The 13,404-nt window shown below is 41.5% G+C and overlaps 1 protein-coding gene across 2 annotated transcripts in view; it reads left to right on the top strand.

Annotated features, from left to right (window-relative positions):
- Window positions 1-8,626, top strand: part of LOC147637740 (arginyl-tRNA--protein transferase 1-like) — a 32,334-nt gene extending 23,708 nt beyond the window's left edge. For both annotated transcript variants that reach the window (XM_086799581.1, XM_086799582.1), the window contains 4 exons: window positions 6,496-6,534; window positions 6,655-6,805; window positions 6,931-8,136; window positions 8,269-8,626. In XM_086799581.1, the coding sequence (XP_086655707.1) occupies window positions 6,496-6,534; window positions 6,655-6,805; window positions 6,931-8,136; window positions 8,269-8,356 (1,484 nt within the window). In that variant the 3' untranslated portion in view covers window positions 8,357-8,626. The remainder of the gene's footprint in view (window positions 1-6,495; window positions 6,535-6,654; window positions 6,806-6,930; window positions 8,137-8,268) is intronic.
- Window positions 8,627-13,404: the final 4,778 nt, after the last annotated feature.

Genomic DNA, 13,404 nt, shown 5'->3' with positions numbered 1-13,404 from the left:
CCCAAAGGGCATGACTACGAACTCGTAGTGACCACGCTCTATCCGAAAAGCTGTTTTGGAATGTCAGCTTCGAAAATGTGGACCTGATGGTAACCACTCTTGAGATCAATCTTAGTGAAAAAATTTGCACCGTCTAAACGCTCCAAAATGTACTCAATCCTTGGCATAGAAAACTTATTCTTGATGGTGAGTTTGTTTAATGTCCTGTAATCTACACAGATGTGCAGACTTGTCCTTCTTTTGGACAAATAGGATGGGTGCAACAAATAGTGAGGAGAATGGCCTAACAAATCCTGCTCATAGGAGCTCAGATAACTGTTTTTCTAGCTCGCCCTCTAAAGTTTTGGAAAGACGATAGGGAAACTTACTAGGACGTTCTGTCCCAGGAACCAAATCGATATGATGGTCCTTAGGTCAAGTGGGGGGGAGACTGGGTGGGAGATCGCCTCTAAGCATAATGTCCCGGTGCTGAGACAGGAGTCTGCTTACTACGAGATTGATGAGATAGCTGCTATGGATGAGGTAGAGGTTGTCTGAGCACGAACATAGATCAATGCTCCTTACGCTTCCTTGTGAATAGCTTGTCGGGCCTAGAGATGAGAAATCAAAGAAATACCAAGAACGCTCCTATCTCCACGAATCATGACGGGCTCAGGAAAACCTTTACAAAGAGTAAAAGTGTCTTGCTCCCAATCGGGAATAGGTTCGTACTAGCGAAACCACTGGATTCCTAAAATCATATCACACCCCAAAAGAGGCGAGACAATGAAATCTCATTGGAATGAGGTCTTTTGAACTTGAAAAGGAAATTGCTGTGCCTTTTGAGAAATGTGAGTGCAGATACCAAGTGTAAACTCGTCCACATCCAAATGATAGGGCACTAAAGTATAGCTCATTTTGGTAGCCAATTGGGGAGAGATGGCATCCTCAGAACTGCCCATGTCAAATAGGACTACAAACTGGTAGCCTTGGCAGAGCCATAAGCTCGGATCAGGCTTTTTTGTGCAATATCACTCTCACCCTCTTGTATAGTAGTCAGGAAACGCGTTTCCTATAGGGAAGGAAACTTGGAAACATTTCCGAAACATTTTCCTGTAGGAAACACGTTTTTTTCAAGCAAATCTTTTGACATTTTTTTTGTCCCAAATCTAACGTCAAAATCTGTGCGACTCTTTTGATAAAGTTTTTTATGTAGTGTCATGTATGGTTTTTTTTTTTTTTTGTGGCATGGAATGATGGATGATTGGATCATGGACAGAGGACCATGGTCTATGAATCATGATCATTTGACATTGATGATGGATGATTATATGGTTTTTGTTATTTGTGATTCAAAGACTGTAGGCTTCAAATTGATGTTTCCATGTATTCTATACATTTAGTGTTATTTTTACATATTTTATACAATATAATATATATATTTGAAATTTTGTACATGCAAAAACCTGTAGGTAGGAAACTTTGGGCTGATTTTACGAAACCTGTTTGAAACGCGTTTGAAACTTTTAGGAAACCCGTTTCAAACAACCCCCTAACTACTATGTCCTCTTGCTTAGCATCAAATACCATGGATGCCATAGGATACATAGAAGGTAAAGCTGAACTGCATTAGTGGTAGTAGGCAGGGTTGGAGGAGCAGGAGATGCTGTGGCAATTGTGGAAGAGGCTGCTACAAAGCAAATTGCTGTTGTTAGGGTTTGGTACTAGACTGTGGTTGTTTTGGCTTGTCTCCGTTCATCTACATTTCTTCATTTTGAGCGAGAGTCAAAGCCCAGTCATATGTGCTAGGTTCAAAGTTACGAACTGTAAACCGAATGTTAGGATCCAATCCATGAATGAATTGATCCATCTTGGCCTGCTCAGATAACCCTAGCTGCTAGGCTAAAAGTGATGACCTTACCAGAAAACTAAAGCATGGGTGACCCGTTTTGTTTGAGTCCATAGAACACATGTGCCAGGTTGGTCAAATACTAGGGAGGGAGAAATTTGGTCTTTAGGTCATGGACGAAGGTTTCCAACGAAAAGCTGACATGTGAGGTTTGGTTTGTATGTAAACTAGACCAATGGGGCCACCAAGTGATTGTCTCACCCGTAAGGTGGGGAGCTCCTACGTGGACTTTATCTTGAGGATCCTTTAGCTTTGCCAAAGGAAAATATGCATTAAACTCATGAATAAATTGATTGACAGCTAAATGATCACACATACCATCATACTTAACTAAAATTGGGTTGAGTCTGGATGACGATCGTTGATGTCGTGGGAGTTTGGCTGGTGGAACCTATGGGCGGAGAAACTAAAGAGAGGGTGTGTTGAAATTGTAGATGCATGGTGTCCCTTTTCCGCTTGTTTCGAGTGTCATTCACTTTCGATCGAGCTCTCCCCAAACTGCGAGGTCGGCTTAATGCCGGTCTTCTTTAAGCTTGCATTGAGCTTTCTCATATTCCCGTCTGTCCGCTTTTTCTTGTTGCTTTCTTGCTTCTGCGTCAGCTTTTTCTCCCCGCCGTCTGGCCTCATCCTCTCGTCTTTGTTGTTCCATCTGAAAGAAAAGGGAGATGAAGTCGGAGGTAGCTGATGGAGTGGGTTTTGCTGTGGTAGCCTCCAAGAGTTAGAGACGCTCCATGAGAAGTTGATTTTGTGCTCGGAGTAGAGCTATGGTATCTGTTGTTGGTGGAAGAGCATGGTCTTCTTTGAGGGAGACGTCTTCTTGTTGATGTGTACTCTCCTTTGTAGACATTTTACTGAAGTCGATGGTCGTGCCGGAGCAAAGTATGACCATCCAAGGATGCTAGGATGTGGTGTGTGTGGACAAGCTGAATATAATACCAATGTAACATGGAGCGGAATTATGCATAGATGTAGAATCCTGTCACACAAAGTCTCACACCCCTTCTTTATCCTGAGTTTCGTGAGTCTTTAGCAATCCACTTTATCACTTCACAATTTAAGAGATGAGAGAGAGGGATAGAGCTTTGTACACCTTATTGGGTCCCAAATTACCCACTGAAGGGTCCCCTCCTATTGCTAGAAGTATTTTCTTTATTACTTTGAAGAGAATGACCGACTTGGGATTGTACATGAGCCAAACACAAGACCTTCGGAAGACCAAGAGTTAGGCTGACTGTACACAGCTATAGAAGCACCAATGATGTCCAATCTCAAGGCCAATGCACTCTTCCAAGGGGCTGTAGATTGTGGCTGAGAGATGGGCTGAATTGGGACTGTTCTAGGCTGTGAATATGCAAGATGAATGAATGAATATGCCATGTTTACCTTCACCCAGGAGGATGGAGCAAATGATCAAGAAGGCGTATGCTGAAATCTGCTGTAGGTTGAGAAATGCAAGGGACTGAAGTGCTTCTTCCTTGGCTGATTTATGATGATGTGTTTTCTGCTGCTGAATGCTTTTATGCTTCAAGCGATGATGATCCAATGCCTGAATGCTGAATCGTCGATGGCTGAATGCTAAGATGGATGGAATGATGCAAGAGATTGCTATTTATATGGATCTATGTGGCTGGTCGGCTGGCTATAGAGCCGGCCGACTGTAGCATTAAATGCTACATGACTTGGTAAAGCGTTATATGCTGAATAATGGTAATAATAATGCTAATAATATACTAATAATGCTGAATAAAGTTCTAAAGCTTCTGCAATGGTTTACTTGCACATGGGATGAATGCTATGCAATGAAGAATGCTTTCTAATGCAAACCCTAAAGCTTCTATTGACTTCTACATGCATGAATGATTCTCTTCAAGTGGGTTAGGGGACATGATTGACTGACTGACACTCTAAGGCTGAGGAATGACCTACGTAGCTCGTGCCTAACATATCTCGGATTGGGGATTACAATGGGGCCACGACATACGACAATATCATATCCTAAAGGGTCCTACTACTGTACAATGATGCATTGATGATGAGCCATCTTGTCACCATGCACTACAGTGCAGAGTGCATGTGACAGAGAAGGATGTGATTCAATAGATCCAAATTTGGTGGACATGAAGAGGAGCGGAATTGGAGCAAAGGTATATGGAGTACCCGAGTGCTCCAAGTTCAGCGGGAACATATGTCATGTGTATTAGTTGATCATGGACATGTTTATCCATGCTAGCAGATATATAGGTAGATTTGGACTTGGTTTTGCAGCCCTCTAGGCACCCAAAAGTACCCGGAATATGTGCCCATGGATGGGACACCTTTGGGATGGCCTCTTAGACATTGTTTTGTGGGTTGAAAAGGGAACCGACCTCCATATAGCTTCCCACTTCGAGCCGATAAAAGGAGGCATTAGACTCAATAGTCATCATCAAGCAAAGATCAAGAGGATCCATATACCAGAGATTGCAAGGCAGCAAGGGGCAACATTGGTGGATCAACAAGGGCAACATTGTGTTTTAGCAAGTAGAGGACCGCGAGAATCTTCGATATGCATCATAGGATGACATGCATGATTAGGATCTAGGTTAAGATCTAGGATATTAATTATATATACTCAATTACAGTAGATTAGGTCTCTCTTGTCTTCTATGTGTTTGCATGATGAGTATGGTTAGAGTTGATCCCTTGTGTACTTAATGTTAATCACGTGTTCAAGATTCCGCATGTGACAATGTAGACCTAATCTACTGTCTATTTCTAACATGAATGAATATTTACAATGATTGTTGATGATGCTCATGGTAAGTTGGGTGTGGCCTTATCTTGCTTGCCCACCACTATCTTCAAGCACATGCCTAAACTCAACATGAATGACCCTTAGCCCCTTGCCCTCTATTTATAGTGTATTATGGGCTAGTTGGCTGGCCTTTAGGGTTGGTTGGCTGCCAACCGTAACTTACTAATAATAATATCTAAATATATGAAAAATGTCCACAATTGGCTGCTCATTGGCCACTTGGACCAAATACAATGAAACGGTTGAAATTGACCAAAACTCGGCCATGAACACGTCCTCTAAAGTGGCTAAATGGTAAGGATATATCCATGTCACACCATTGGAAGGTGTGCATGTGACAGCTTGTGTGCTTGTGTGGTGAAGAGCCCTCAAGGGTAGATTAATTGATGATTATCATGGGCCCTTATGCTTTATGCAAGTCATTGGCTGGCCAACTAGTCAACATCCACAAAATAAAATTCAACAATAAAGATCGACCGTCCACATGTAAGCACCTGAGCACTGGCCAACCCAAATCTGTTGTCTGCTGTGTGCGGATGCCTAACCTGCAGGGTGGGTTGCATGCATGTCACACAAGTTTGGGCCCTGTACTGCCTGGCTCCTGTGCGCTGCTGCCTCACCTGCAGGTGGGTTACATCTCATAATAGTAGTCTACAGGAAGTACATTGGCTGTCTTCAAAAAATACAATTTTTTTTATTTTTCTGAGAACCCAAGCTCAATTATACAACAAATTTTGTTTTATTTCTGAGAACCCAAGCTTAATTATACAACGGAGGAAGTACAGTGGCTGTCTTCAAAATATAACTGATCAACACAGGGAGAAGTGCGCTAAGTTGATGGAGATTGCAACTGTGCCTCAAATGCTGACTCTTTCTGCTAGTTCTGGCCTTTGAATAGAGGTCAGCCTGCTTGATCAGGTGTCTGATCAACCTGAAGTGACCTGCCCGACCTCCATTTCAGTTTCCCGATCTGCCCACACGTGTACGACCTGCCAGGCTACCTGTCCACCCTGTATGACGTGGCCGCTGCCGGTGCCCAGTCTGTCCACACGGTGGAGGTGGGTCACATCAAAGCTAGTGATGTGACAGGAAGAGCGAGGACATTCCCTTGTAGAACATAACCAAGGAGTTGTAAGCTGATTTGTGAATATCTACAGTTTTGGTCATTTTTCCGCTCCCAAAGCCATCAGTAAAACAGCCAGTGGAAGCAGTAAACACTGTACTATTTTAATGTAGAAGTATCCTGAGATGACAGCTGTGTGTGGTGCATAGGCTGAGGCAGGGACACAGCGTAGTATGCTTTTGAGAATACATGCAATCAGGCTGAGATCAAAATCTGGCTTCTCAGCATCTTGTTCTGCCACTACATGGATGGACATTGATGGAACTTTAAAAAAATAATAATCAAAACCCTCCCTCAACATCAAATCTTCCTCCTTGAATTAAGCCTAAGCTGTCCATGTCCTTGTCATGCTAAGGCAGGTTGGATACATGGAATGCAAGTTGCAAAGCACAAAAACCGCATAAGAGCGAACTCTTAAACTAACGGTGGATGATGGATAGAAAAGTGCATGTGCAAGATGGGATACATCACACCGTTAGTTTAAGAGTGAACTCTTAAACTAACGGTGGATGATGGATAGAAAAGTGCATGTGCAAGATGGGATACACCACACCATCATTCCCTCAGGGAGAAATCGCATGCATCGTGTGGAGGATATGCTAGAGCATTCCTTATAATAGGTTTTTCTAACATGTATCAAAGAATCTGAGCTTGTGGATGGAAAGATGACTTCTACATGTATGTTGACAGGGCGGCTGGCTCACTCTTTGTCATTCCATGATTATCAAGGTGGTACTTCTTCTCAGGGCAGTATAACTCACGATTTCCTGGGAAGAACACATGGTTGATGTTTTTAAAGTAAATCGTATCCACAACATAATGAAGCTTCTCTGTGTAATTCTTCTCCAGATTTTCTAGATCACGGTTGGAGAAGATCTGGTGTGTTACTGTACAGGCCTGAAATGGAGAAAACCTGCTGCCCAGCATACACGATAAGGCTCAAAGTGGATTCATTCTGCATGTCAAAGGAACAGATTCGTGTAATGCGCCGGATGCAGAGGTTAGTGTGCATGAGTAAGGGGGCTCCTGCAAGGTTTGTAAAGGAGTAAAGAAATGGAGGTGATAGCAAAGCAAACTTACGTGCATGTTTCCCCTTTGAAATTGAATATTTTTACTGTACTGCAGGTATCTAGATGGAACTTACAATGGTCCTACTTCTGCAATGGGAGGAGATATGGAAGTACTTGGTAGACCAGGGATTGAGAGTGATAATGTTTCCATGTCAAAGAGACCTCCAGAGACCAATCACATTGATAAGGATCGTAAAGGAATGTATGGAACATCTTGCTCAAAAGGGGAACCTGTGGCTACAGATGACATTTTAAGAGACATATCTAATGCAGTTGAAGATGCAATTAAATCTTGCTCTTTGTCTGGCCAATATCCTGCTGATCTAGAGGTTCCGAAAGTAGCTTTGCAAAAAGTCAAGCCATCCATGAGAAAACGGATAAAGACTTCAGCCGGGGTAGTCTTTTATACTTGCAGTGTTTCCTTCCTATGTGCTGCTGCATTATCAAAGCACAAATATCTCAACCTAGTTGTTGCCAAGGCTTGCCAACAAGGTGGCAGAGGCCCTGAATTTGAAGGCCAGGGTAATGATATCAGAGAGATTTTACCAGTTATGTTGGCTGAGTTATTTGCTTTGAAGCTGCAGAACAAGGTTGGGGTGCATGGCTTTGAAGTCAAAGCCTGCAAGGGTCACCTCAACTTTGTTCTTAAAAATCAGGCCTGGAAGACAGTAGATGTTTGTCTCAGCAAGAGCGTGGATTTTGATGTTGATCCGTTGTATAGCAATTCAATGAAAAGGGTACCTGTTTTGTCTCCTCGATCTGGATGCGTACAACCAAAACGTGTTCTTGAAGTCCGCATGAGGAGGTCAGCCTTTGATCCAGAAGAGTTTGCTTTGTACAAAAGGTATCAGATAGCTGTTCACCATGACAACCCAGAGGATGTCAACGAGAGCTCATATGTGAGGTTTCTAGTCGATTCTCCTCTAATGTTTGAACCGCCCTCCAAAGCTGGAACTATTTTCTGTGGTTTTGGATCCTTTCACCAACAGTACTTGATTGATGGCCGCCTTGTCGCTGTTGGTGTGGTGGACATTTTACCTTCTTGTCTGTCAAGTGTATACTTGTTTTGGGATCCAGACCTGGCTTTCTTGTCCCTTGGAAAGTACACTGCTTTGCAAGAGATTGAATGGGTGCAAAAGACACACACATCTTGTCCAAGTTTGGAATATTACTACCTCGGCTACTACATACATTCGTGTCCCAAAATGCGCTATAAAGGGGCATATCGTCCATCGGAGCTCCTCTGTCCTGTGAGGTTCCAGTAAGTTTCACCTAAACTCAAGCTGATGGCTTAAGAGTACTAATTTTATGTTACTTAGATACATTAAAAAACACTCAATGTGCATATGCATGTGCATTGTTCAAGCAGGCTTACCTAGTTGATTTGATGCAGGTGGGTACCGCTTGATATGGCCCAACCTCTTCTCAACAAGCAACCCTTTGTCTGCCTCTCAGATTGCTTAGAAGTCGCTACAATGTAGGGATTTTCTACAGGCATTTCCATGGAAGAATATTTGTCTGCTGTCAGGGAAGATAGTGGATCTAATGATGGCAGGGAAGATAGCAGCAGTAAATAATCTGAAGACGCACTGATGATTGTGTGTTAGCCATGGCGGTTAACGCCCCATCTATTAGTTCTAGCCTGTTTGTCAAATTACATTACTTCATATTTGACAGAGGCATGCTATTTTATTACTGTCACAACTGTCATAAGTATACTCAATCATAACAAATCTTAATGTAGGACTCAAGTCTCATGAGGTATTATAATGAATTGAGTCATCAGTGTACCAACCACTTAGTTCATGACAGCCTACTTCATTAAGACTTTTCACACGTGGCGGCGACTGTCCTAATTCTTTTGGGCACCCAAGGTTTCAAACCATATCTTTCACAAAAAGTACATTGACCCCCCCAAAAATGCAAGAACGCTTGGCCCTAGCCATATAAAAATGGGAAAGCATGGTTGTGGATTTTCCAAGGACATGCAAAGGTTATGATTCAATGTAGATGCTTGCAAGCTAACTCAATAAGATGTGACTTTTACAATACCCCAGTGTAGAAGTTGAGTGGTTAGGGGGCTGAGGTTCCAAATGGAGGTAGGTCTCTTTGTAGCCAAAAGAAATGTTGAAAAAAAATGTAATATCCTAAAGAACCAGAGATGGGGAATCCTTTCGAAAAAGAAAGAAAGAAATAAAGGACTCACTACAAGCCTTACACTTGCTAGATGTTTTTTTGAGCACAAAACACTTGCTAGATTGTTTTTTTGGGGTATATATATATATGTACTTCATAATAGATATCATCCAAGGAAGAAAGCTAGAAATAGTAGAAAAAGATCTCAAATTGTCAGGTATCAATAGCCTACATGGTTGTTGATAGTCATGTAGGGATTGATGAAGATTGGCACGAAAGAAAGCAGAAGCATTTAGGGAAGGATGTTGAAACATAATATGATCTCTAGCCTTCCAAATAGTCCAGAGTGCCCAATATCTTATCCAAATCATGAAAGTGTCAAATCCAGCCAAGCAAGATGGAAAAACACCAAAAATCTAGAAGAATTTTCCTCCTTTGAAGGATGAAAAACGTCCTTAGAGATTGCGAGTCAACGCTTGTAAGAAAGTCCTAAACTCTATACAATGCCAAAGAAGATGCAAAATGGACTCTACATGTCATCCACATCTCCACCATTTAGTATTCTTATGCATTCTCCATAAAGTATTAGCATAAACTTTTTTTACCAAATAAGTTGCCAATCATGAATTCTATCCTAATCATCCAAGAGTGGGATAGGTTCAAAAGATGGCAATTTCATAGTAATAGTTTTCCACACTCGCTTGTGATGCAGACCCAAGTTATGTTTCAGATAGGATTGTGGGAAAGTCAACACAAATCGCTCATCTGTTACGACATCCGTCACAATGTTAACCCCAATGGAAGCAAAAAGCAGGCCTTTCATGGTCCCTATATTGTAAGTGGTTGCGAAAACACTGAAGACCAATGAATGCTTTCCAATCAAAGATAATTCCAAGTCAATGCATCTCTATCATGCCACTGAATAGAAGACAAGGCTAATTTCCAATCACAAGGAATGGAAGATTTCCTTCAAATTTACAAAGCATTGCTTCTCAGTGAGAAATGTGCCAATTGCCATAAGCTTTAGTCTTGATGGAAGCACACATGTCTGCAAGCATTATGGCCCATGGTTGTTGAAGTTGAAAAAAAGTGGGAATCATGGTGGCCTTTCTTGCCAAGAGATGATAATGTAGATCAAGTATATTTAGTCCACCATGCATTTTAGGTGTGCAAACCAAAGATCGTCTTAGAAGATGTAGCACTCTAGTATGATGCTTGGTTTTCCACAACAATTCCAAGGCATGAGACATAAAAGTATTAATATCATTTTTATGCCAAATCAACTACAGCAATAAGTAAAATTGCACATAGGCCATAATGATCGATTGAACAATTTTGAGATGTACATGTAAAGGCTATGTAGAAAGCCTCCAATATACTAGCTTGGTCTTCAATTTGTTCAATACCCAATGAATGGCAAGCTACGTAGACATATACCATACCAATGGATATCCCAAATGTCTAACCAAGTGGTCTGGTGAAATAATTTGTCTTGGCCAATAACAATGTATGTCAATCATAAGAAGTTAATGGAAGTAGTTTAGACTTGGAAAAGTTAATATAAAGTTCAGCTGCTTTACCAAATAATTCCAAAGTCCTCGTGATGCACTTGAGATCATTTGGATCATTTTTAGGCATGAAAAAAGAATCATCTGAATAGGCTTGGGCCACAAGATGCAAACCATTGGATAACTGCAGACCATGTAATTGTGCATGTGCAATAAAGACATCCGTATACATCAAAAGTGGATGTGGCAATCGCATCAAGATGTACATATTTTTGCAATGTCCACTTCGATGAGAGATCACGACCCAAAACACACTAGGCATCTTGATATAGCCAAAAAATAGCTTGTTGCATTTTACGACCGAAGTCTGTTCCATCTGAAAGAAAAGGGAGATGAAGTCGGAGGTAGCTGATGGAGTGGGTTTTGCTGTGGTAGCCTCCAAGAGTTGGAGACGCTCCATGAGAAGTTGATTTTGTGCTCGGAGTAGAGCTATGGTATCTGCTGTTGGTGGAAGAGCATGGTCTTCTTTGAGGGAGACGTCTTCTTGTTGATGTGTACTCTCCTTTGTAGACATTTTACTGAAGTCGATGGTTGTGCCGGAGCAAAGTATGACCATCCAAGGATGCTAGGATGTGGTGTGTGTGGACAAGCTGAATATAATACCAATGTAACATGGAGCGGAATTATGCATAGATGTAGAATCCTGTCACACAAAGTCTCACACCCCCTTCTTTATCCTGAGTTTCGTGAGTCTTTAGCAATCCACTTTATCACTTCACAATTTAAGAGATGAGAGAGAGGGATAGAGCTTTGTACACCTTATTGGGTCCCAAATTACCCACTGAAGGGTCCCCTCCTATTGCTAGAAGTATTTTCTTTATTGTACATGAGCCAAACACAAGACCTTCGGAAGACCAAGAGTTAGGCTGACTGTACACAGCTATAGAAGCACCAATGATGTCCAATCTCAAGGGGCTGTAGATTGTGGCTGAGAGATGGGCTGAATTGGGACTGTTCTAGGCCAAGATGAATGAATGAATATGCCATGTTTACCAATGCACTCTTCCAAGGGGCTGTAGATTGTGACTGAGAGATGGGCTGAATTGGGACTGTTCTAGGCCAAGATGAATGAATGAATATGCCATGTTTACCTTCACCCAGGAGGATGGAGCAAATGATCAAGTATCTGCTGTAGGTTGAGAAACGCAAGGGACTGAAGTGCTTCTTCCTTGGCTGATTTATGATGATGTGTTTTCTGCTGCTGAATGCTTTTATGCTTCAATCGATGATGATCCAATGCTTGAATGCTGTCATTGCAGCCATGACCTCAGCTATGTAGTCCCATTGAACTGTATCAAATTCTTTTGCTACATCCACTTGCATAACAGGGACATCCTGAGAAGTATATTTGGCATATTCCATCGCCAAGTATACATTAGATCCATAATTGGTCTTCTAGGGACAAAACCATATTGTTGTGGATGCAAGTCATGAAAAAGAAGTCCGTTAATACGATTTACAAGCATTTTAGTCTCGCCAATTTGTAGATAATTGGCATTAACGTGATTGGTATCGCCAATCATTAAAGGATTCTCATGATGCTTTTTTAGGTACCAAAGTCACAAGGCCTTCTTTCTAGGAAGTAAGCATGCATATTGTCTCCCACGCCGTATTAATTGGCATTAACGTGATTCGTCTCGCCAATCATTAAACGATTCTCATGATGCTTTTTTAGGTACCAAAGTCACAAGACCTTCTTTCTAGGAAGTAAGCATGCATCTTGTCTCCCACGCAGTATTAATCATGGTCAAGATCGAAAGTTTAAGCTCATCCCAAAATGCAACAAAGAAGTCAACCACATCAAACCATCCCAACCAGGTGACTTCTAATGTCCCATGCCATGTAACACATGTGTCAACTCTTCCTCAGTGAAAGGGAGATCATATCTCAAAGCAGATTCACTGTTTACAATGGGATGCACACAATTCAAGAAGATTTTGTGAGCATAATGGACATCAACATCTAGAGCAGATGAACTTTGAAATATGTGCTGATAATGATTGACACATTCAGCTGTGCAAGCTCCATTTCTGTGGATTTCCATGTGTCATCAAACATGCACAATTTTGTGTCTCTACCTATCAGCATGTAAGCTTTTGAAAAATTGTTTCAATGATCAGCCTTTATCTTGGATTTGCTTACATCTCGATTGGAGTTGCCATTTTTGTAGCTTTCTTTGTTGATTCACAAAGACACATGCTTTGGCTTCATACAGCACATTTTGTTGATCTTGCGTAAGAGTTTGAAGATGACTGAGCACCGTGAGCGACTAGATTTGTCGCTTAGCCATTTCAACTCTTTCCCTGGCAATATCACCTGCCATAGTAAACAATGACTATCTGATTCGTAACACAAAATGAAACTCCTATAAACTTGAAAATTCTTACAAAATACATTGCACAATCAAACATTGACCCAATGAATCGTTGTATTCCAATACTGGCTCTAGTTCATGTCGCAAAAGAAAAGCAACACCCAACAAGTGTTTGCTTCCTACATAGAAAATGTCATATCCAGGAAAATGGCCAGTATGGCAACCATACTCATGCTGATTATGTTCTTGCAAACAAACTATTGATATCCCCCTCCCTTTGGTGGTCTCACCACACTAAAGAAGTTCTGAGAAAATGTTGCAGTGGTTTTTTTCCAAGGAGAAATGCCTCTTGCAAATGAGGTGGCGCAATGGATAAAATCAAAATTGCAGAGAAATATAGTTGATGGTGTGTATTGGGCTGCCAGAGTAGTGTGACGTGAAAAATTGATATCTTTCATTGTCAATTTTGGGCATATTTTGATGGTTTCGCAATGGTAATAAGATGGAAGCT

Source organism: Cibotium barometz, chromosome 6 (assembly GCF_041138505.1).
Source record: "Cibotium barometz isolate CiBa-2024 chromosome 6, ASM4113850v1, whole genome shotgun sequence".
NCBI lineage: Eukaryota > Viridiplantae > Streptophyta > Polypodiopsida > Cyatheales > Cibotiaceae > Cibotium > Cibotium barometz.
This window is presented reverse-complemented; position numbering and strand designations above follow the sequence as displayed.